At 37.2% G+C, this 23,755-nt stretch overlaps 1 protein-coding gene across 4 annotated transcripts; it reads left to right on the top strand.

Annotated features, from left to right (window-relative positions):
* Window positions 1-2,363: 2,363 nt before the first annotated feature.
* On the top strand, window positions 2,364-23,326 carry LOC18441450 (DNA (cytosine-5)-methyltransferase 1B). 4 transcript variants are annotated; one of them, XM_088851905.1, is made up of 11 exons: window positions 2,364-2,962; window positions 3,241-6,326; window positions 6,649-6,816; window positions 7,253-7,451; window positions 7,830-7,941; window positions 8,963-9,107; window positions 9,589-9,771; window positions 9,870-10,103; window positions 10,232-10,390; window positions 11,244-11,390; window positions 23,046-23,326. In XM_088851905.1, exons 1-11 carry the CDS (start codon window positions 2,572-2,574, stop codon window positions 23,193-23,195), a joined length of 4,974 nt encoding a protein of 1,657 aa, XP_088708031.1. In that variant the 5' UTR covers window positions 2,364-2,571; the 3' UTR covers window positions 23,196-23,326. The 4 variants fall into 4 exon arrangements, 3 of the variants coding, with proteins under 3 accessions (XP_088708031.1, XP_088708030.1, XP_088708032.1); XM_088851904.1 differs by having other exon boundaries at window positions 10,232-10,399; XR_016044397.1 differs by lacking the exon at window positions 8,963-9,107 and having other exon boundaries at window positions 10,232-10,399.
* The last annotated feature ends 429 nt before the right edge of the window (window positions 23,327-23,755 follow it).

Raw genomic sequence — 23,755 nt, 5'->3', positions numbered from 1 at the left:
ATAAGATCTTTCCATAAAATCCCAAAATACATCCACCTTCTCTTTCTCTGCCTCCCTCTCTCTTTTAGGTTTAATAGTTGTATGTTTATAAAAGAAATGGGAAAATGTCTCTCTCCATTTCTTTTATCCCCTCCCTCTATTTGACCATCTCTCTCTCTCTTTTCTCTCTCTAAAGCAACCACTATGGGCTTGTAGACTTTCCCATTTCATTTTTAGATTCTCGAAGATGACAATAAAAGTGGTATATATATTATTAATTTATTATTATTATTGTTGTTGTTGTTGTTGTTGTTATTATTATTATTATTATTATTATTATTATTATTATTGTTATAAAATCTCAGTAGAGCTACATCAGGGTCAGTGTTGAGCCCATATTTCATTGTTTTGGTTATGAACGAATTAACTAGTTACCTACAAGATGAAGTACTGAAGTGCATGCTATTCGTAGTTGACATGGTTTTCATGTAACTAGAGGACGTATCAACTCAAAGTTATAACTTTAGAGGGATGCTCTAGAATCTAAATATCTTAAAATTACTTGGCCTAAGACATAATATATGGAATGCAAGTTTAATAATAATAATATGAGTAGAAACAAAGTAATAATAATATGAGTAGAAACAAAGTATTGAAAATTGATGGCAAAAAAAATACTTAAAAGAGGTTATTTTTTATATCTTCGATCAATAGTCCAAGAGAATGAAAAGATTGAGGAAGATGCCACATATAGAATAAAGCCGATTGGAAGAAGTAGAGATGTACATCTGGAGTTTTATGTGACTGCTACATACCAATAAAACTAAAGAGGAAGTTTTATAGGTTAGCTGTAAGACCTGTCATGCTTTATGAGACAGAATGTTAAAGGGGTCAATAAACAACATATCCATAGGATGAGCGTAATATGACAAAAATGTTGAGATGGATGAGTAGCAAGACAAGAAATGATAAAATCCAAAACGAATACATTTGAAAGAATTTAGATGTGGCTTCAATATACGATGAGATGAGGGAAAATAGACTTAGATAGCTAGTGAAGTGCAACATAGACCTAATACAACATCGATTAGGAAGTGAGATTTAGTTTAAGCTGAAGCCTTTGAAAGGGCAAGATGATGGCCAAAAAAAGACATGCATGGAACATGAAAGTATAGCTCTTGATAGAGCAAAATGACAAAACAAGATTGATGTAGCCAACTTATAAAACGTTATATGCATTTCACGCATATTTCAACATTTGCATCCCCCAAGGCATAAACTATCCATCCAAATATGGATATAGATGATGGTCCCTAAAAAACAAAAAAAAAAGCGTAGAATCAACGGCATGAATATTTATTTTAAAAAATAAATTTTAGTTTTATTTTTTATTTTTATTTTACATATGAATGATCTCTATATTAGAAATTAATATTCCTTAAAAATTAGGGTCAACATATATTTAAAAAATAATGTCTCGATAATGAATATAGACCATCTGCATTTTAAATGTTCTAACTGTTAGAAAACTTGAATTTCAAAATGTTTCTTTTAAGAATAATATCTAGTGATTCTTAAGTGGTTCCTAAAATCCCCTCCCAATTAGATCTTAATTAAACTATGCTACATATAAGTGCTCGAAAAAAATTAACATACCATATACATTCCCAAAAAAGGCGGAACTTAAAGGGTGAAATATAAAAGGGTGCGGTTTCTATAAGGATGCAACCTTAAACAATCCAATTAAGGCGCATCTTAAAATTTTATCATATAACATGTAAGTTTGTTATAAAAAATTCTTAGTATTATCTTAAAATCTATTTTCATAGCTAATTAGAAAATTTTGAATTCCAAAAATGGTTAAAATCAAGTAGATCTATAAATAAATGAAAATCTTGAAAATAGACGGTTTAGATAATGTGTTGCAAGATGCACTATTTATGGGACTCAAAAACTTTTTTTTTTTCATATTCATAGGTCTCAATGTCGAGAAGATCGATTAGAGGGTTTATTCAACATTAAAACAACATTTCCGTTAGTGCATATGTGATTATACATTTTAAGGTTGCAACCTTATTTAAACTTTTCCCAATATAAAATGCATGATTTTTTTTTGAAAAATTGATAGTAGAAAGGATTTTTTTAAATCAAAATGCACTTACTACCAATGGACAGTATATCCCCGCGGGAGTATAAAATGTTGTGGCATAATTAATTTGGCTTACGACCTTATCATTTCAAAACCAAGCAAAAATTGAAAAATCGGTAAAACCGTTATTTGAACAACAGTTGAGTCAGTTCCTTGTCTGAGGTAACGAACCCAACCCTGCTTCCTTCCTTTTTCAAATAAATGCAAACCCCCGCCAACTCTCTCTCTCTCTCTCTCTCTCTCTCCAATTCCATTCCAATTGTAACGAATTTCATCTCTCTCTCTCTCTCTCTCTCTCTCTCTCTCTCCAATTCCATTCCAATTGTAACGAATTTCATCTCTCTCTCTCTCTCTCACTAATGTTATTCTTTTTCGGATTCTCTTTCTTAGTTTCTTTCTCTGGTTTCCCTGCAGATACGTTTTGATTAACCCCAGTTCGACCCATGGAGGACTCATTCGTTTCCCCAAAGAACAAAAGGAAAAGATCTGTATCTCCCCAAGGAAGGAAAAGAAGATTGTCTTGGACTGATTCAGAAATTATTTCAGGACCCATTGCACCTTCTTCCACTTCGATGGAGGAATCAGAACCCACCATAACTTCTTGCTCTGGTTCACAAGAGAATTTGGAGACAATTCCAGGTTTGTTATCTGGTTTGGAAGGGAAAGAAGGTCATGTACATGGTTTTTGCTCTGCATCTGAAGAGAAACCTCAAGCCATGAAGGCTTCAGGAAAGAGAGCCGCATCCACGGATCTTCCTTATGGTAGTTCAAAGAGAGTAAAACCCATTTCAGTTGATCCTTTGAATTTCAAAGAAACAGACGCCTCTTTATCAGGTATGGAACCTGAATTCAATTTTACTATGGCTTCCAGCTCTAATGAAGAAAAGGACTCCAAATCCTTTGTGGATTGTTCTTTTTCAGAAGAGAAAGATATATATATGATGGATCCCAATCTGGATCAATGGTGGTTTCTCTCTCTAATCCAGAGAAGAAACCTGAATCAATGGAGGTCTTTCTCTCCAATCCAGATAGGAAGCCTGAATCAATGGCGCCTTCTCTCTCTGGTTTGGGAGTGAAACCCACACCCTCTGACATTGCTCTCTTGCCATCAGGAGCTGCTATGTCTCTCTTGACATCAGGAGCCACGAAGACTTCATCCACTGGTCAAGGAAATGAACCCAAATCCTTGGTCGAACGCAATGTGGGCTCTTCCTCGGCTTCCAAACCATCAAAAGATTCTGATTCAAATGAGAACCCTGACCTCACCATTCAAGAGGAGCAACGTTCACAAGAAAAACTAGAAGGAGAAGATCAAGAATTAGAAGGAGAAGAAGAAGTAGGAGAAGGAAAGGGTGAAGAAGAAGAACAAAAAGAAGAAGAGGAAGAAGGAGAAGGAGAAGGAGAAGGAGAAGAAGAAGAAGAGGAAGTAATAGAAGAATTAAACATGAAGGACATAGTAGAAATAAATGATGAGACGGATGTGATCGCAGTGACTGCGCTTCACTTAGATGAGGACCGGCCCAGAAGAAGGCTGACAAGCTTTTCCATTACAAATTCAATGGGTGAAATGGTAATGTTTGATGAATCAACACCCGAAAGCCTGTTCATTTCAGGTGTGGTTATTCCTTTTGAGGGATGTACATCAGAAAATTTACGGTTTCGGTGTGGGCCTTTTGGGCCCGTTAGATCATGGTGTATTACAGGCTTTCGTGGAATGTTCCTCTCTATTTGGGTCTCAACAGGATTGGCCGATTACCTATGTGTAATGCCTAGAGAAAGCTACTTCCATTACTATAGCTGCTTCAAATTTAAGGCTTCACTCTGTTTTCGAACCTTTCAGGAACTCACTTTGGATAAAGAGGTGGAATTTGGGGATCTTTTATCACTTCTGGCCTTAAATATGCTAGACGATTGCCCAGGTTATGCTGACTTTAACTTGATGTCGGACGCAGCGAAGCCTCATATGGCTTTTGTAGCTGACCAGTTGGTTGCGCTTGATGAGCATTTCTCTGAGTTTAAGGTGATAAAAATGATAAATGAGGAGTTCAAGGAGGATATGGAGAAGATCAGAATTCTTAGGCAAGCGAATATGGTGAGCGGAAGGAAATTTTCAGGCTCTTTCTACTCGATCCAAAACTGCAATGAAGAGTTTACCAAGGCGAGCTCAAAAGATAATGATGGTGAGAAAGCCAGGAGAGGGGCCACTTCCTCCCAAACTTCTTTGGAGGAGGAGAAGCATCATCCTCCTAAGAAGCAATCTCTTCCTACGATTATTGAGAGCCAGGAGAAGAACATAGAAACAATAAAGAAGACGGCCTTGGATGTTAGGAAAAAAACAGAAGAAATAGAGGTGGTTAATGACGAATATGTCGCAGTTAGCATTACTGGGACCACAAATTCCAAGACTACTAAGGACCAAAGAAGGCTCAAGGGATTTGAGATGTTGGACAAGGGAGAAGTCATGCAGCCCTTTGAAAATTTAGAAGCTGATCGAATGTACATCACCTCTGAGATTTGGACAAGCTACAATTCGGAAGAACCCGACCTAGGGGTTCGGTGCAAGTCCTTTGGTCCAGCCTTATCTTGGTGCATTACAGGCTATGAGAAGGAGGCCCCTGAGATATGGGTGTCGACAGAAATGGCAGACTACCTTTGTCAAAAGCCAAGTGCAGATTACATGCCTTTCTTTAAGCCTTTCTATGAGAAGGCAATGCTCTGCATCCAGGCCTTTCATGTCATCTGTGCGACTCCTGATTTGGAATTTGATGAGTTCTGTAGGAAACTGGTTTTAGATATATTTCCCTGTTTTGACACCTTCAAAGATGAAGAAACCACTTGGAACTATGTGAATTCTAACTTGGGTTTCGTAGCCGAGCAGCTTATTGGGCTTGATGGGATAGTCTTCTCTGAAATAACATCAATAAAAAGTATTGTACATAAGTGCAATGTGGATGTTGCAAAGGCATTGGATAGAAAGGCGTGCGGTTCATTTCTTTCACTCGATGACAAGAATTGGCGGATCCAACAATGTCAATCAGCAGAGACCAGGAAGAAGCCAGAGATTGATATTCCTCAGGTTTGGAATTCAGGGACTTCAAACCCTGCGTTCAAGAGATGGAAGAAGGAAAAGGCAAAGAGAGAGAGGAAAAAGCAGCCATTGCCACAGTTGAAATCATGTGAAGATTTGGCGAAGGAGGACGTAGGTTTTACTAAAACCAAGCTTGGATACAATATTTGGACAGACTATCACTCAAAAAAGATGGGGCGAGAGGAGAGCATGGATGTAGAGCATGGTAAACCAGGGACTATGGAACATGATAAAACAGAGGTTGGTAAGGAGGTGACTACCATGGAACTGGAGCATGTAAAGCCAGAGTCTCGTATGGGGTGTAGGCAAGAAGAGAGCGGGGAAGTGGAGCATGGTAAACCAGAGTCCACCATGGAGATTAGGAAAGAACAAAGCATGGAAGTGGAGCATGATAAACCAGTGAGTGGTCCAAAAACTTCTGAGAAAATGGTGATGTGGATCAAGGCACCAATCCATGATCCAGTGTCTGGTGATATGTTGTTTGGAGGAGCATCCCTCAATGGAGAAACCTTGAGTGTTAAAGAGGTGGCATTGGTCAAAGAAAACGGGTGTGATATTTTGGTCCTAGTGCAGTATATGTATCAGAGGTCTGATGAGTCCAACATGGCTCATGGGAGAGTTTTAGTGAAAGGTTGTGACACTTTCTTAGGGAATGCAGCAAATCCAAAGGAAGTTTTCTTGAATGAGAGATGCATAGATTTCAAGCTAGAGAATGTAAAGAGAAAGGTGAAACTAGACTTGAGGTTGGTTCCTCACAAAAAGGATGAGTCTGCTGAATTCTTTTGTGGCAATGTTTATCTGAAGGAGAACAGGGCCTTTTTAAGGATTCAGAAGAAAGAACTTGAGCAAGCGATGGGGAAGTGTTCGGTTTGCACAGAGAGAGAGGCTTTGGTTCCTCTGAAGTTAGAGAGAGGAGATTATGTGTATGTAAAGGCTGTGTTTTGGGGGTATGATGACATTAAAAGACCACATGTGGTTTGTGAGGTTTTGAATGTATATGAAGAAGCCTCACCATCGTCTCGGATCAATGAAGTGTGGATGGAAGTGAGAAGGTTTTACAGGCCTGAGGACATTTCTGCCAAGACTTCTTATGAGGCAGACCTTAGAGAAGTGCATAGATCTCTCTCTCTCTCTAACACACGCAAACACACACACACGCACTATATATATATATATATATATAAAAAAAAAAAAACAGGAAGAATGCTATTGAGTTATCTTTATTTATTTTTGCCAAGTGACAAGTGGGGTTATTAAATAACTTGTCATAAGAAGAAATCTCTCTCTCTCTCTCTCTCTCTCTCTCTTCTCTCTCTCTAAATAAGTAAATATAAGAGAAAAAATAGACTTAAGGAGTATTTATTTTTTTTGCCAAAATGAGAAGTGGGTTGCTGAACAACCTGTGACAGGAAATTGCTTATTGATATTGTAGGTGTATTACGGTGAAGACATAATCCATGTTCCTATTGTGGGTGTGATACAAAGATGTCAGGTTCATATGACAAGAGACAACTTTCCACCTCCACAGAGTCTTCTTCTCTTTGAACACATCTTTTATTGTCGATATATCTACGAACCAACAAATGGGATTATGAAGATGGTTTGTCCTATTTTTGACCAAGTAGTTCAGTTAATCTGTGTCTCTAGCAAATAATTTGTAGTTCAGTTGATCTATCTCTAGCAAATAATTTGTTCATAGTAATTTGGTCATTATCTTCCAATGAAATGCAGTATGGATCTCTCTCTCTCTCTTTCTCTCTCTCTCTCTCTCTATTATGGTCTAGCACTTCATCAGATGGTGATGACATCATGGGCTGCGGTCTTTCTACAGCTCATTAGACTATACTCTACTTTGCCAATATAAAGTAAATGGATCAATTGGAAGTATATGTTTCCAAGGAAAACTTTCCTATAACTTCTGCTATAATAAATGACTGTTTAATGTTAAAGAAACTTAGAAGATAATATCGAGTTTAAAAAGTAGCTATAATACTAGAAAGACATGAAAATCAGTTGCTGATGTTATGGTTATTCAGCTACCTGAGAACTTGTTGACTTGGAAAGAAGAAGCACAAATCAAGAATAACAAGGAGGAGGGGAATGATGATTGTAAGAGGAGTAACGAAGAAAAAGAAGCCATTAAGTCTGATACTCTATTGCCAAGACATGAGGGGTTGGCCATTATGGATATATTTTCAGGCTGTGGTGGATTCACACAAGGATTGCAAGAATCAGGTAGCTAAGCTCCACACGTGCTTTTCTTTTCTCATTAAATTATACTTCTTCTCTCTCTCTCTCTCTCTCTCTCTCTCTCTCACACACACACACACACACACACACAACCAAAGAACTTGGACTGTAATTCTTTCAGGAAGCGGAAATCAAAGTTTCGGTTGTGCCTGTCAACTGAAAAAGAAAATCAGACTGAAATTCCAAACTTTTCATCGATTTTTTCTTCTTCAAAGCATATGGGGATAATATTACTTTTATTAAAAACCACTTGATTTGAATTTTCTATACTTTCCAGAATTAAAGCTGGTTTTCCTAAGACTGTTCAGCATTTTATCCTAACAAGTAAGCTCCTTTTGATTGGTGGTTTGCTTTGACTTGCAGGACTTGGATTCACCAATTGGGCATTTGAGCATGATGAAAATGCAACCAAAAGCTTCAAACTCAATCATCCTAACACTGAAGTTTACCATGTTAATTGTGCTGTGATGCTGAGGTGCTTAGCTGGAACCCATAATTCCTTTTTTCTTTATATTTTTCCTTTTTTTCTCAGTAATAAAAGAGTATTTCTAATATGGAAACCCACAATTCTTTTAATTTTTTATTCAGAAAAAATATGGCTGTATGCTCAATGTAACATTTTATATGGCAGGGCCATTTGACTTCATAACACTTGTTTTTTCTCAGATAATTCCAATAATTATCACCAGGACCTATGCGATGGTGGATTAGGAACTTCTTTCTGAAATGTGAAACACATTTGGTTAAATATGCCATACATATGCAAATTATGCAAGTTAATGGCTTCCATGACCAGATTAAGAGAAAAAAATAATGGTAATTCCTTAAAAACCCAAGTATTTAGAACAAAGAAAAAGATTGGAGAAACTTCAATCATTCATTCAGCTTGAGCTACACTCATCTAATACAAATTCAACTGTATCGTTCCCTCACTTTTCCGGCCTATATTGAGTTTTATCTGTAATTTTGAGCATGCCTAGAGATACTTAAGCTTAGTCTTGTCACTATGGAACCATAAGATTTTGGGTGGGTGGGTGGGTGGGGGTGTGTGCGTGTGTGTGTGTGTTTGTGTATGTTTGTGTTTGTGTGGATGCACACACATATAAATATATGATCGTTCAGTATGTGGAGATCATCTAAAACATTGATACCGGACACAATCTTTTTATCTTATAAAAGATTCTTTTTTTTTTGCTCAAAAATCAAAGAAAGATACCATCCAACATGGATAATTAATTATATTTTTTGGGACTTAGATACTTGACATATTTTTCTATGTGTATATATTTTTAAATGTGGAAATAATCTCAATCATACTGAAGTCACACTTACTAGCAAAAAGAAAAATAAGAAAAAGAAGAAGAAGAAGAAGAAGAAGACTAAGATTTTATCTATGTTTTTGTGCAAAACACATGCCTTGTACCAGTCTGGTTGCTTGTAAACTCTGAAATTTTGCCTTAGTTTGTCATCTTCTTCATTGATGGTTTTCTCTACAGAAATCTCATAAAGATGCATGGGAATATTGATGATTGCATCTTTGACACTAAATCTGCTTCACTGCAAATAAATCTAAACAAGGACCAAAAGGAGATGCTGCCACATAGGGGTGAAGTAGAATTAATCGTTGGGAGCCTTCCCAAGGTTTGAAAATTTCCCATTTTGTAATATGCTTTCCATGTATTTATAACAACTGTAATAGTTAATTGTTAATAAATCAAGCACTTAAATATTTGGTATCTTTTGATTTGGAAGGGAAAATATCATCCCAAGTTGAAGGAATTAAGCAAAATTTTGAATCTGAGGCTTATTGTTTGAAGTTTCTATTCTCTAGAAAAGTGATAAGTGCTTAATGGAAACTTGTGACAGAAACTACAGAAAAAAAAAGGGAAAACTTTGAAAGAATTACTCTTCCAATACTTAATGTGGTTCTCCATTTTACTGTTTCTCTTGCCAGAATACAGGAAGCGTTTGTAATAGCTTTCTAAGTTCTCTGAGTTTGTTTTGGATTCCAGCTTCTTCTTCTTTTTCCTTGGGAAGGGGTTTAGATTCATAAATAATGTATGCATTTCTATGAAAGGGCCTTTGAATAGAATTGATCATGTCCTATTCCTTGTGTTCTCAGGTGACAGATGGAAATGACTTGATTCACGAGCATGAATGGAATAGGGCCACAACTCTTCTATCCTATGTTGATTTCTTGCAACCCAATTTCTTTTTGCTTGAGAGTGACAAGAAATTGGTGACTCTCCCCACTAATCAGATCTTTCGTTTAACTATTTCTACACTCTTGCATCTGGGTTATCAGGTAAGGAATTAGAAAATGTAGCTACCCATTTAAGACCTCCTATAGATTGGTTTGGTTGCTTTTTGTTCTCTCCTGGTTTAATTGGTCTATGGTTTCAGGTGAGGTATGGTATCATAGAAGCCGGATGTCATGGTGTTCCTCAAGCTGGAAGGAAGTCTTTCATAATTGCAGCTTATCATGATGAAATCTTACCTGAATGGCCAGAGCCAATGCATGTTTCCTTGTGCACTAATGGTGATAGAGGTGCCCCGTTTCGTTCAATAACTGTCAAGGACTCCATTGGTGATCTAATGCTTTGTTTGGATTTGAATCTCGAAGAAGGTCTTTCATATGTGCGTTCTCTTACCTTGACTTATGTTCTCATATAGCATCACTGACATGAAATGGCATTTCATCGTTTACATATGTGCTCCTCAATCTAAGTACATGGGTGTAATGACATTTTGCTTGCGTTATACAGTTTAAAAATCAACCTGTTTCATGGTTCCAAAGCATCATTCGGGGGAACCAGAAGGTCTTGAAAGATCATATAGCATTTAATTCAAAATGGGTTGATTTGAATTGGGTGAGAGAGCAATTATTCAAAGAGGATCTGGATACTAATTTGCAAGTCCAACAGGTACACAAGGTACATAATGCATCACTAATGTATGTTTACATGTTTAGAATGATGGATTCAAGCATGTATAATCTGTGCAAGATAGGTATGAATATTGTATGTCTGACATTATTGTCGGCTCACTCCCAGCCACCGGATCAAGATCATACATATAAATGCTCTAGACACCTAAATTGTATACCTGTGGACACATACAAAACTCACCTTTTCTTTTATAGGAAACTATTTTATATAAAGATTAGATGGCTAGGTTATAGGCTAGCACTAACTGTGTTGATGAAGCCATATTTGATGCCATTGATGTCAGATCGCTCCCAACTATTTGATCATAATCAAATGGCTGGATATCTATAGACCCATATAAACTGTGTTGTTTACTTTATAGACCCATATAAACTGTGTTGTTTACTTTAAACACAAAAAAGCTTGCTCATTATATATTTAAGCAACAGAAGTAGTATATATCAAATTAGAGGGTCTTGTAGCACTCTAAACATGTCGACTTTGACAACCTTTCATATGCATAATTATCTGACATAGAATACTTACACACACAGAGCATGACAGCATGTAGAAGAAAGCTAGAGGAATAGATAGATAGATGTAATGATTGATTGATTGAGAGAGAGAGAGAGAGAGAGAGAGAATTAGTTAATCTCTTAATGGTGTTGCTCCTTGGCTTCTTCAGTATAATTTGTACCATTACGCACACGCTCACGTGCGTGTCGCTTCTTGGCTTCTTTTGTAGAATTTGTAGCATTATATTTTGTGTGTGTGCATGTGTGTGTTTGAGAGAGAGAGGGAGAAAGTGTGTGTGTTCTGTGATCTGATGTCAAGAGATAGTCAATTTCAGAAAATACAGGGGCTCTTTGGAAAGTTGGAGTGGGTAGGTAAGTTCCCATCCTCTAGTCCTCATCCCAAGCCCATTGGAAAGCTGGGAACTTGGTCTCATCCAAGCCATAACAGACCTCTCACTGTTCGTGAATGCGCTCGTGCTCAAGTAAGTCTGTCTCTCTCTCTCTGGATATTGAATGGACAATCTACCCAACCCATCGTAGTTTTGAAACACTGATTCAAAAATGTGCACACCTATACTTTGGTGATATTTTTTATAATATGCCAGTGCACATAGAGCTATGAAAAATGAAGCAATAAACTAAACGTCCTTTTAACTGTCATCAATGCCAATTTCTTGAATATGTGTTTTAAAACATCTTAGGATTTTGTGGGAATTGTTTTGGGAAACTTGAGTAAATTGTTCAGCTCTACGATCACATAACCACATTTTGGACCTCATTGTGATTGTAAGACCACAGTACGGATCACTTTGTGGTCTATGGTTCTCAATTGGGTTCTGTGCATGATTTCTAGACCATAATGTCTGATTATTATTATTTTTTGGGTAATCCAATGGGGAAGACAGCCCCGACCCATTTTTTCAAATAGTTTAGGAGTTAGGCTGTTGAAGATGTTAGTGGACTAGTGTCAGTGGGAATGAAAAGTAGGGTGTGGGGTACTACCATACAACCCCAACCCCTTTTCCCACGTCCCATGAGGGAGGGGCACCCATGAAAACAATCTTTCTAAATGGGCAATTTTGAAAATATGAAAATATGACTTGTTGACCAAATCATAATCCCATGAAATATGGGAAGTCTTATGTGATTGATGTGGGGTTGATATATCCTCCATCTTTTACTTAAAAGAGGGAGATAGAGATGAGAAACATTTTAAGAAGTTATGGATATCCTTTCCATATTGGTCATTATCCCATTGACCCATATAAGAGCAATACGTGGGGGCCTAGATCTCTTTAGCCTTCATGCTTCTCTCTTGAAAGAGAGCCGTGTGCTCTTGGGGTTTTAACCACAGCCACTTCTCTTGGGCCATTTTTAGGATGCACCTCTTTTGAGCCATTTTTTTGGGAAGAATCTACTTGGTGTATTGAAAAATATAGGAAGCTTTCTTTTGCAGAGAAGATGAAGAAGAGGAGATAGAAAGTTATCATTCTCTTACAGAGAAAAAGAGAGAGAGAGTAATCCTTCTTTGAGAGAGAAGAAAAAGAGAGAGAGAGTAATCCTTCTTTGAGAGAGAAGAAAAAGAGAGAGAAAGTTGTCATTCTTCTTAGAGAGAAGAAGAAGATAAAAGAGAGTCAATGATCATCTTCTTAAACATTTTCTTTATAGAGAGATAAAAAAGGAAGAAGAGAAGAAAAATAGAGAAAGAGAGAACCTTTTCTTTTAGAGAGAGAATGCTTTTAGAAAGAAGTCTCTGAGAGATCAAAGAACCTCAAAGAATAAAACCTAGAGAGAGAAGTCTCTAGAAGACATCAGTGAGCCCAAGAAAATTTTGTTTTTTGGAAGACTATTGTAACCATTGAGTTAATAGTGGATTGTCTCTTTCTCCCGTGGACTTAATTTGAAAAGATGAACCATGTAAATCTTGATGCCAATAAGTTTTATTTGCTTTATTGCATGTTTTCTCACTTATACACACACACACACATTGACTTTGGCATTTTTTTTGTGTCGCATATATCCTCGTTCCATTACATGCATCGACATTCGTGCGAGAGGGCTTTAAATGGGTGAGCCCAACAAATGATATTAAAGCAAGGTTCCCCTAGCTGTAACCTAATCCTGAGAATATGCTCACGACTGGGACAAGGTTCAGTGGCTAGCTATTAATCCCACTCTTTGATCACAGTCACTACTCCTGAGCTTTGCCCCAACTTTGATTGTATTATTTAATTGGGCATTCAGGATTGTAGTGGGACATGTCGTCAATCAGAGACAATCGATGAGTGCTCATTGTGCAAAGAAGGTCCTGACTAGTGGACTATTAGTCATCACCTTGATCAACAATGAATAATCATTGTGCAAAGAAGGTATTGACCAATGGACCATTAGTCACCATTTGACCAATAGTGAATCACTTTAATCGACGGTTGACTGACGGTGATACTCTGACCGATGGTGGATTGCTTAATCGACATAGGATAGCTTAATCGAAGGGGGATAATCTTAGCAAACGATGAATAGTTTAAAGGCGTGTGAAAGACAGTTGTGCGGATTTTAGATGGATTCCAGTACCGGGAGCAGGATGATATTGCTCAATGAGAATAACTAGATCATCTGGAAGTCAAAGATGGAATATCTACTATACTATAGGGACTTGTACCTACCCATTGGAGGGGTAGAATACAAGCTCGAAGCTATAACAGAGGATGAGTGGAAAAGACTAGATCAAAAAGCTCTTAAAATTATCAGACAATGGTTAGAAAAAATGTATTCCACCATGTGTCGATGAAGACATCCTCGAAGTCACTGTGGGATAAGCTACATGACTTGTACGAGAGGACGACCATCCAAAATAAGGCATTCTTGACTTGGAAGTTAGTGAACATGAAGTTCAAGGATGAGGAATCCGTTGCAGAGCACCTGAATGAGGTGCAAAACATCGTTAACCAACTCGCAAAGATGAAGTTGTTCTTGGAAGATGAGCTACAAGCTCTGTTTTTACTAAGTTCACCGCCGAACAATTAGCACACCCTGGTAGTCTCTATGAGCAACTCAGCACCTAATGGGATAGTGACCATGAGTCTGATCACTAGCAATCTGTTGAATGCGGAGGTGAGAAGAAAATTCACCGACACATGTACTCGTAAGCCCTTGTCACAAATCGAGAAAAATCCATGAATGGGGATCAAAATTGATCGAAGACAAGAAAGGGGATCACATGTTTTCATTTGTGGCAAGGAATGACACATTAAGAAAGATTGTCGAAAGCTCAAGAATGAGTGGAATGAGGACAATGTCAGAAATGAAGGCAAGGAAACCACTGCAGTGACCACATATGTTGGTGTGATTGGAAACTATGGTGAAGGGTGCATTAATACTGCATCATGCAACTCAGACTAGGTTGTGGATACTAGAGCATCGTTTCATGTTACTCCACAACAACGTTATTTTGCTTCTTACAGAGCCAAAAAATTTGGCTTTGTAAAGATGGGGAACAATGATTCCTCAAAGATTGTGGATAAGGGAGATATATGCATCTCTAACCCCACGTGACCACGTTTGCTAGGGAAATAATGTAAAGCATCTTTCTCTAGTAAGGGCTTTAAGGAAATCCTAGAATTGATGTATTCAAATGTGAGTGGTTCCATGGATGTCAAATCACTTGATGGTGCATCATACCTCGTCACCTTCTTCGATGATGCTTCAGGAAAGGTATGGCTGAAAACGAAAGATCAGGTGTTTTGAGATCTTTTAGGATTTCCACACTAAGGTGAAAAGGGGAAATGTAAGGTGGAAAGGGAGACATGCAGGCTGCTAAAGTGTCTCAGAGTTAGGAGTATGTCATCCACCACCAAGCTGTATTTGAGTAAAGCAATCCTCACAGCATATTACCTAATAAATAGATCATCGTTGTCGTTGGTGGTATAAGAACAATGGGATAGAAATGCAATCTTTAAAAAATTTTCATTGCATAAAAACTCAAGGGTTTAAATGGGCGAGTATCTCAATACAAAACCATAATACATATATTCCAGCCTACAAACATGGTTTATACACATTTGAATAATAAAATTCACTCCTAATAGGTCCCTTACAAATCCCTTACTCAAAAATACAATTAGCTCAATACAATATTCAAATATTCACAATGTACATCTCTACAACATATTGTACGACTTGCACTTGCAATTCCTCATTCTATCAAAATTATATGATAATTCCATCTTCATTCTACATCCTCATCATATATCATAATGTCACATACACATCATATACTAGATCATAATAATTCGATAAGATTTCAATTCGCATAAACAATAATGCATAGCATTAAAGTTCATACCGCAAGATTAAATAACAATCTCAATATACACACAATATACTCAATTTAACCAATCATGAATCCATTTAATAACTATAAATATATCAAATTAACATGCAAAACATATATGGAGAAACCATGGTTCGAACTCCTTGTGCCCGGGCCACGAAAGGGCCTTTTGAGGACTTAATTTTGTCCCATTGTCTAAGACACGGGTGATAATAATAACTCAAGGAGATCAATCCAATAAGAAGCAAATGATCACTTTTATTTCACTTAATGGGGATCAAATCATGAGATAGACATGTATCAAAATAGCCCTTCAAAGTTTGAGAAATATATGGTGAAACTAAACCATGTGGTCCATAAGGGACCGCACGAACTTTTCAACATTCAAAAAGGAACTCAAGGGACTATTTCATATGCTCAAATATGATAAAATAAACCTCTCATCAGTTGTATATTCTCAGTAAAAATTTCAGAAAAATAAGATCAAGAAAATCAAATTGAAACTACTCAAGATCATGGAGTAAGCATGCTAGTCTACACATACCATATGTATGAATTACACTATTGCTTTGGGACTCTTCAAATATCAAGTTTTCATGACCACAAATGAAGAAAACTACTGTAAATTAAGAATTACAGCAAGCTTTGATAATGGAAATGATGTAAGAATTAAAAATTTATGAAGAAAAATCAATACCTTAATGAAGTAATAGTATGGGCTGGATCACATAAATGAGATACTAATCCATAAAAGGGTTTCAAATGAAAGCTCAAGGAAGAAGATAGTCTCATGGGTGGCTACATTTTTTGTCAATGGCTCTCTCTCTCTCTCTTAGAAGTGAATACTTAAGTTAGAGTTATAATTGATCTCGTAAGTTACTTTTATACTTAGATGATAAAGATGGATTTGATCTTGATCTTGATCATTGATGCCTCATATCAATGGCACATGAGAGGCTTTTATCCAAGCCACTCATCCATATCTTATCACTAAGATCAATGGATAAGCTTTTGACACCCGACACTCCTTAAAACCTAGGTTTATAGTCATTTTACTTTGAAGCCCTTAGCTCCATGTTTATTTCCCATTAAGTCCAAATTCATGTTTATACTTATACCCATGGTTTTTGAATAATTTGTGAGAGTCAATAAAATACAAGAACATAGACATAAAGGTAATATGGGACATCCATACATGTGAATAAAATATATTAGGACACCACCAATAGGATTTTAACAGCACTAAAGTTTCACATGGGTCAAACCCATAAGGTGGTGCCACATAAGATATACCCACATGCTACAATATCATATATGGATAATAATATGAATTAAATTAATTCTCAAAATCCCATGACATCACACATGCTAAAAATGGCACATATGAGCAAAGAAAACATGTGACTTAAATTAAACTTAAGTCATAACAATATATAACATATTAAATAACAAGATAACATATTATAACATAATACCAACAAAATAATTAATGACAAATAGGTCCCCACATGGATATGATGTCAGCATGATGTCATTCACGAGTGGGGAGGTAGGGGTGTCACGTGGCATCCCTATGGCCACTTGGGATCCATATGGCATTCCTATAGGATGTCCTTGTTAGGTATTTTGTCAAACAAATTTGAAAATCATATTTTTTATTATTTAAAAAAATCTGAAAAATTCTTCAAAAATCCCAAAAATTCTCTAAATGATTTTTCAACATTATTACATAATTTTTCATCAATATAAAATACTTTCTCATCAATTTTAGATTAATTTGGGTCAAAAGTAAATGAGATCTCTAAACTTATAACACTAGTCGAAGTCTTCCATTGGGCTAATGAATGACGTTCCACCGATGTCTCAAGAAGACCCAATGGACTTATGCTCCACAGTCTATGACAGGGATACATAATTGATCACATCCAAGCCATTGAGTCAAAGCTTCCCGTCACTGGGGGTTCAATAGATTACTGGTGCACCCCTGTGGGACATGTGCACTAGCTCTTCTAATTCGGATAATACTATAGAAGAGTGGCTTCCCCATATGACTGTGGGTATACATACTATGGAACGGTCTCGTATCAGGATACGGGCTCATATCCCATGAGCCGACATTCTATACAAGCCGAATACTCTTCTAAATACTCGGGTTCTATTATTCTCGATTGGATTTTTCAAGGCCTGGCTTATCACGTCAACTATGAGGCATTCTAGTCAACATAGTCTTGATTGGGAAATGACCCTCACACCTCCTCGAGAGTTCATACTCTCAAAACGTATACTCTCAATGCCTCAAATACACGGGATATATGAATCTGGGCCCTAGTGCGCCAAGCACCTAGATTCAATCTCTCTCTAACTCCCACTGAGCGTAAGACTCTTGGCTTTAAGGCCTTGAAAGGTCACATAGCCACCAGTTGTTTTCTGTGGATGGTTAAATCCCATAGAGTTTGGACCAAAAAAGATCTCATATTCACACTTGATGGTGTTCGTGGTATTGGTGCACATGCCCAAGTAACATGTTACGATACCCTCTTAGATGCAAAAAATAGAATCCCAAAGTTGGATTTCACCAAGATCGTATACTTTTCTAGCTAGAAATAAAATATGCGAGAGCACGAGCTATAATATTAGAAATAAAGCATGAAACACATGCACTACAAGAGCACAAAGATTTACGTGGTTCAACCCAAGTAAGCTACATCAACAGGCATGGCAAACTAAAATCCACTATACCAATGAAAGTTACATCAAAAAATTTGGAACAAGGAGTTACCTCTCTAAACCTCAATAAAAACCCTTTTAAATCACTTTCCCTTCTATTTGTTTCTGGCAATTATTATTGACAACATCAGATAGAGACCCGAGAGCAACGAGAAACTGACTTTCTCTCTCGCTAAAAGGGAAACAACTAAAAATCTCTATAGAAACTACTTCTCTATAAGAAATCAGCATCTCAATCTACAAGAGACACATCCGTGGTATTTCTCCCCGTAGGAAGCTCTCTTCTCTTTAAGAGGACTTATCGACGCTGAGGAAGCCTTGACTCTCTCTTTAAAGGAAGCCACCATTCCCATATGATGACCTAAATAGGGCACATAAGTTCTTTGCGCTTTCATCCCATAAATATAAGATTAGGAATCCATATAATATAAGAAACTTCATATAAATGTTACATATATCTCAAAAGACCAAGAGATATATCTATCCAAAAGTCCTAATCTTTTTGGATTTCTATTTCTTTTAGAAAATATATCAATATTAATCTCAATCCCACATAATATGGATTAATCTCAATCCCACATAATATGAGATTTTCTAATGTGGGTGATTTTGGATAGCACCAAATCCAACAATCTCCACCTTGATATCAAAATCACTTGCTCACCATGCCAACATCCATCGGATAGCTTCATAAATTCTTCGTCATTTGTCAAATAAATACCTCCATCATTTTTGTTGAAAAATAGTGCTTGCTATCAAATTTCTCCACCTCTAACTTTGCATTCGAAACCTTTACTGTCATACCGACAACCCAAAACCAGGCTCTGATACCATCTGTTGTGATCTGATAGCACTTGTTAGGTTTTAAGAACCCTCTTAGATGCGGAAACAGGAATCCCAAAGTTGGATTACACTAAGATCGTATACTTATCTAGCTAGAAACAAAATATGCTATAGCACGAGCCATAATACGAGAAATAAAGCATGAAACACACACACCACAAAAACACAAAGATTTACGTGGTTCACCCCAAGAGTGCTACATCCACGGGTATGGCAAACTGAAATCCACTATACCAATAAAAGTTACGTCAAAAATTTTGGAACAAAGAGTTACCTCTCTAAACCTCGATAAGACCCTCGTCGAGCAAACTCTTTTAAACTACTCTCCCTTCCTTCTCTTTACTTTCGGCAATTATTACCGACAATGCCAGATAGAGACGCAAGAGCAATAAGAAACTGACTTTCTCTCTAACTAAAGGAGAAATAACTAAAAATATCTATGGGAACCATTTCTCTATAAGAAACCAGCCTCCCAATCTACAGGAGGCACATCCGTGGCGTTTTTCTCCGTATGAAGCTCTCTTCTCTCTAAGATGAGGACTTGCCGATGTTGAGGAAACCTTGCCTCTCTCTTTAGAGGAAGCCACCTTTCCCATATGGTGACCTAAATAGGGGGCACACAAATTCTCTGCACTCATCCCATAAATATAAGATTAGGAATTCATACAAAATAGAAAACTTCTTATAAATGTTACATATATCTCAAAAGACCAAGAGATATATCCATCCAAAAGTCCTAATCTTTTTATATTTCTATTTCTTTTAGGAAACATATCAATATTAATCTCAATCCCATATAATATGGGATTTTCTAATGTGGGTGATTTTGGATAGCGCCAAATTTGAGTATAAAAAGGTGATTAGCGATATGGGTATGATCTTTCATGAAGACTTTACTATTGAAGACGTGAAGAAGCCAGCAAAGCCACAAATCTTCAATGGTTCAAAACTGATCATGGTTCCTCCCATCGTGGTAAATGAAGCTATATGAGAAGTGAAATAAGAAGATGGGTCTAAAGAGTTTGACTTGTTAGTTCCGGGTGATGTGGAACAGGGGGAGCAACCTGTTCAAGAAGTGTCACCTACAGTTGAACTGAGAAGGACCTCTAAGGGACATAAACCTACAAAGTACCCCTCATTAAACTATCTCATATACTCTGAAAGGGGTGGACTAGAAATCTATTAGGAAGTTCAGGCCGACAAACACAAAGGGGCGTGGGTTAAAGTTATGCAAGATGAGACAAATCCTTGCATAAGAATCACACAATGACCTGATAAAGTTACCAAAAGGCAAGAAGGCACGAGCCAAGCAGATCCCTTCAACCAAGAGGAAGAAGGAAGACATACAAAAAGATCCCTATGGGTCGGCTGTAGAAAGCACACGTAGCGAAAGCATAGTGAGTAGAATCATCGCTAATCTTGGCAAGGAACATTGGGCAATAATCAATTGGATATATTCATGTATCTCAAAGGAACATCTAAAGTTTGTTTAAGCTTTGGGAGAGGAAAACCTGTGTTACATGGGTATACAGATGAAGACATTGCTGGAGAACTAGACTCCAGGAAGTCAATCTCAGGATACTGGACTACTTTTGCAGGGGAAGTTGTTGTATGACAGTCTAAGCTACAGAAGGGTGAGAAACTGTTGCAAGTAGGAAAAATCCATACCAATGAGAGTATGTCGGATATAATGACGAAGACCTTAACCAAAGACAAACAAGAGTCATATAGAAGCATAGTTGGCACGGGTGCTATTTGAGCACCTGGTTGATCTGCGAAGAGAAACTTCCCTCTTGGGATTAGAGGGGAAGATTGTTGGGCATCCCATCCCATGAAGAAGGAGCACCAATGAAAATAGTCTTCCTAATAAGGCATTTTTGGAATATGAAAATATGACTTGTTGACCAATTCATGAGCTCATGATATATAGGAAGTCTCTCGTGATTTATTGGGTCGATATATCCTCTAAATGAGGGACTACTCCATGGAAAGGTTTCAAATGAAAGCTCAATGAAGAAGATAGTCTCATAGGTGGCCACCTTTTTGTCAAGGGGGCTCTCTCTTTCTCTCTCTCTCTCTTTGAAGTGAATACACAAGTTAAGGTTATAATTCATCTCAAAAGTTACTTTTATACTTAAATTATAAAGGTGGAATTGATCTTGATCCTTGATGCCTTAGATCAATGGCACATGAGAAGCTTTTGTCCAAACGACTCATCCATATCTTATCACCAAGTTCAATGGATGAGCTTTTGACACCCTTCACTCTTTAAAACCTAGGTTTATAGTCATTTTACCTTAAAGTCCTTAGCTCCACGTATTATTTTTCATTAAGTCTAAATTCATGTTTATATTTATGCCCATGGTTTTTTAATAATTTGTGAGAGTCAATAAAAGGCAAGGATATGGATATAAAGGTAATATGGGACATCAACACATATGAATAAAATATCTTATGACACCACTAATAGGATTTTAACAGCACTAAAATTTCACATTGGTCAAGCCCATAAGGTGGTGTCACATAAGATATACCTGTATTCCACAAAATCATATGTGGATAATAATATTAAATCAAATTAATTCTCAAAACCCATAACTTCACACATGTCAAATAAACCACATGTGTGAACAAAACACTATGTGACAAAATAACTCACTTAAGTCACAACATTATAAAACATAATATTTTAAATAAACATAATGTAACTAAATAACAAAAGACAACAATGCCCCCCAAGCATGGGAATGACATCAGCATGATGTCAGTGCCCAAGGGGATGTGAGGCTGCCCCTTGGCATCCCTATGGCTCCTTGGGACCCACGTGGCATCCCCATGACTCGTCCTTGATCGTTATTTTGGCCAAACGATTTCAATAAAACAATTTTGTGCTTTAAAAATTTCAAAAAATTCTCCAAAGAATCCAAAAAATTCTCCAAATTATCTTTCAACATTATTATACATTTTCTCATCAATTTTGGATTAATTTGGGCCAAAGGTAAATGAGATCTCTAACCCGAATGACGTTCCACCGGTGTCTCAAGTCAACCCAACGGACCTATGCTCCACAGTCTATGGTAGGGACACATAATTGGTCGTATCAAAGTCGTTGAGCCAGAGCTTCCTGCCACCGGAGGTTCAATGGATTACTGGTGCACCCCTGTGTGACATGTTCCTACTCAAATACAAGGTTCTTTCAAAGTACATGTGCATTAGCTCTTCTAAGTTAGATAATACTATAGAAAAGTGGCTTCTCTATACAGTTGTGGGTGTACATGCCATGTAACGGTCTCGTGTTAGGATACGGGCTCATATCCCATGAGTCGACCATTCTATACAAGGTGAATACTTTTTTAAATACTCGAGTTCTATTATTCTCGATTGGATTATCCAAGCCCTGGCTTATCACATCAACTATGAGGCATTTTAATCAATATAGTCTTGACTGGGAGGTGACCCTTACACCTCCCCAAGAGTTCACACTCTCAAAACGCATATTCTTAATGCATCAAATACTCAGGGTACATGAATCTGGGCCCCAATGCGCCAAGCACCCAGATTCAGCCTCTCTCTAACTCCCACTGAGCGTACGACTCTTGGCTTGAAGGCCTTGAAAGGCCACATAGCCACCAGAAATCAGTGAGCCCGATAAAGTTTTGTTTCTTGAAAGACTATTGTAACTATTGAGTTAATAGTGGGTCTATTTCTCCCGTGGACGTAGTTTGAAAAGATGAACCATGTAAATTTCGGTGCCAGTAAGTTTTATTTGCTTTTTTGCATGTTTTCCCACTCATACACACACATCGGCTTTGGCATAATTTTTTGTATCCCATATATGCGTGTTTCGCTGCGCGCATCCGCATACATGTGAGAGGGCTCTAATTGGGTGAACCCAACACTGATTTCATATTGCAATACACAGTGAACCAAAATTTTGTAGAATAGACCCCAGGCCAGTAAAACACATGGATTACACTGTTTGAACCAAAATTCTGTGGTATGGCTCTCTTTCTTAAGCATGAGTTGGGACACGTGGCTGTTAGCCATGCGGCACCATGGAGGTGACACTTACTCCTTCCGAGGCTCAATTTAAATATGCTCCATTGAATTAGCTGAATTCTGGGAGTGTACTCAATTGACGTCAATATTCTGAACTCTAAAGTCTTAACACTTAAAAAAAGCGATATCATATTGTACCTCAGTGTTAATCTTATGTTATTGGTACTGTGTGCAGGGATTTTCAGATAGCTACATATTCTGTGGTGATGACATTCATGAAAAGCATCAACAAATTGCGAGCTCAGTTTCTCCAGTCGTGGCTATGGCCCTCGGCAAGAAACTACTCGAAGCTGTCCAAGCCAAACACAAACAATCTTCATCTTGAAGTTTTATATTCTCTCTCTTTCTCATTCTGTAGTACGTGATCTCTTGAAGTTGTATTTGTGAAAAAAAATTGTATAAGCCATTCAATCTCGGCATGACAGTGTATGTGAGTCTTTCTCAGCTTCTTGTTCACCACAGGAGTCTTTGTGTTGGTTACAATTTAGAGAGAGAGATATATATATATATAGAGAGAGGGGGAGGGGGAGAGTAGAGAGCAATTACATCAAGTATAAATGAATACGTAGAAACCAACCTTTTAAGAGAAAACCAATAGAAACCAACCTTGAGAGAGAGAGATTTCTTCTGGTAAAAAGAGGAAGGGAAGGATGAAAATTCAGTTTCTATATTTTGGAAATTCTACTTGCTTATTATTTATCAAGCAAAAGGAAATTCGAATTTCTCATTAGTAGAATTAATAATATAGCAACATAATTATAAAGTAATGAGTAATTTATGCGTGTATCCTGGTAAAGTTTCGTTATTTTAAGAAATCTCCAAACTTTTTTACGTTATTACATCTATATCCAACTTTTACTATTTTTTCAAAATGATGACATAGGA

This window comes from Amborella trichopoda, chromosome 11 (assembly GCF_054954075.1).
Source record: "Amborella trichopoda isolate Santa Cruz 75 chromosome 11, AtrichopodaSantaCruz75HAP2 v2.0, whole genome shotgun sequence".
NCBI lineage: Eukaryota > Viridiplantae > Streptophyta > Magnoliopsida > Amborellales > Amborellaceae > Amborella > Amborella trichopoda.
The sequence above is the reverse complement of the archived record's forward strand: the minus strand, read 5'-3'. Positions and strand labels throughout refer to the sequence as shown.

Coding starts and splice junctions, on each gene's coding strand:
- LOC18441450 (XM_088851904.1), top strand. CDS start 2,572: ATGGAGGACTCATTCGTTTCCCCAAAGAACAAAAGGAAAAGATCTGTA. Junction 10,104..10,231: donor TCGAAGAAGGTCTTTCATAT/GTGCGTTCTCTT, acceptor TGCGTTATACAG/TTTAAAAATCAACCTGTTTC. Junction 11,391..23,045: donor GTGAATGCGCTCGTGCTCAA/GTAAGTCTGTCT, acceptor TACTGTGTGCAG/GGATTTTCAGATAGCTACAT.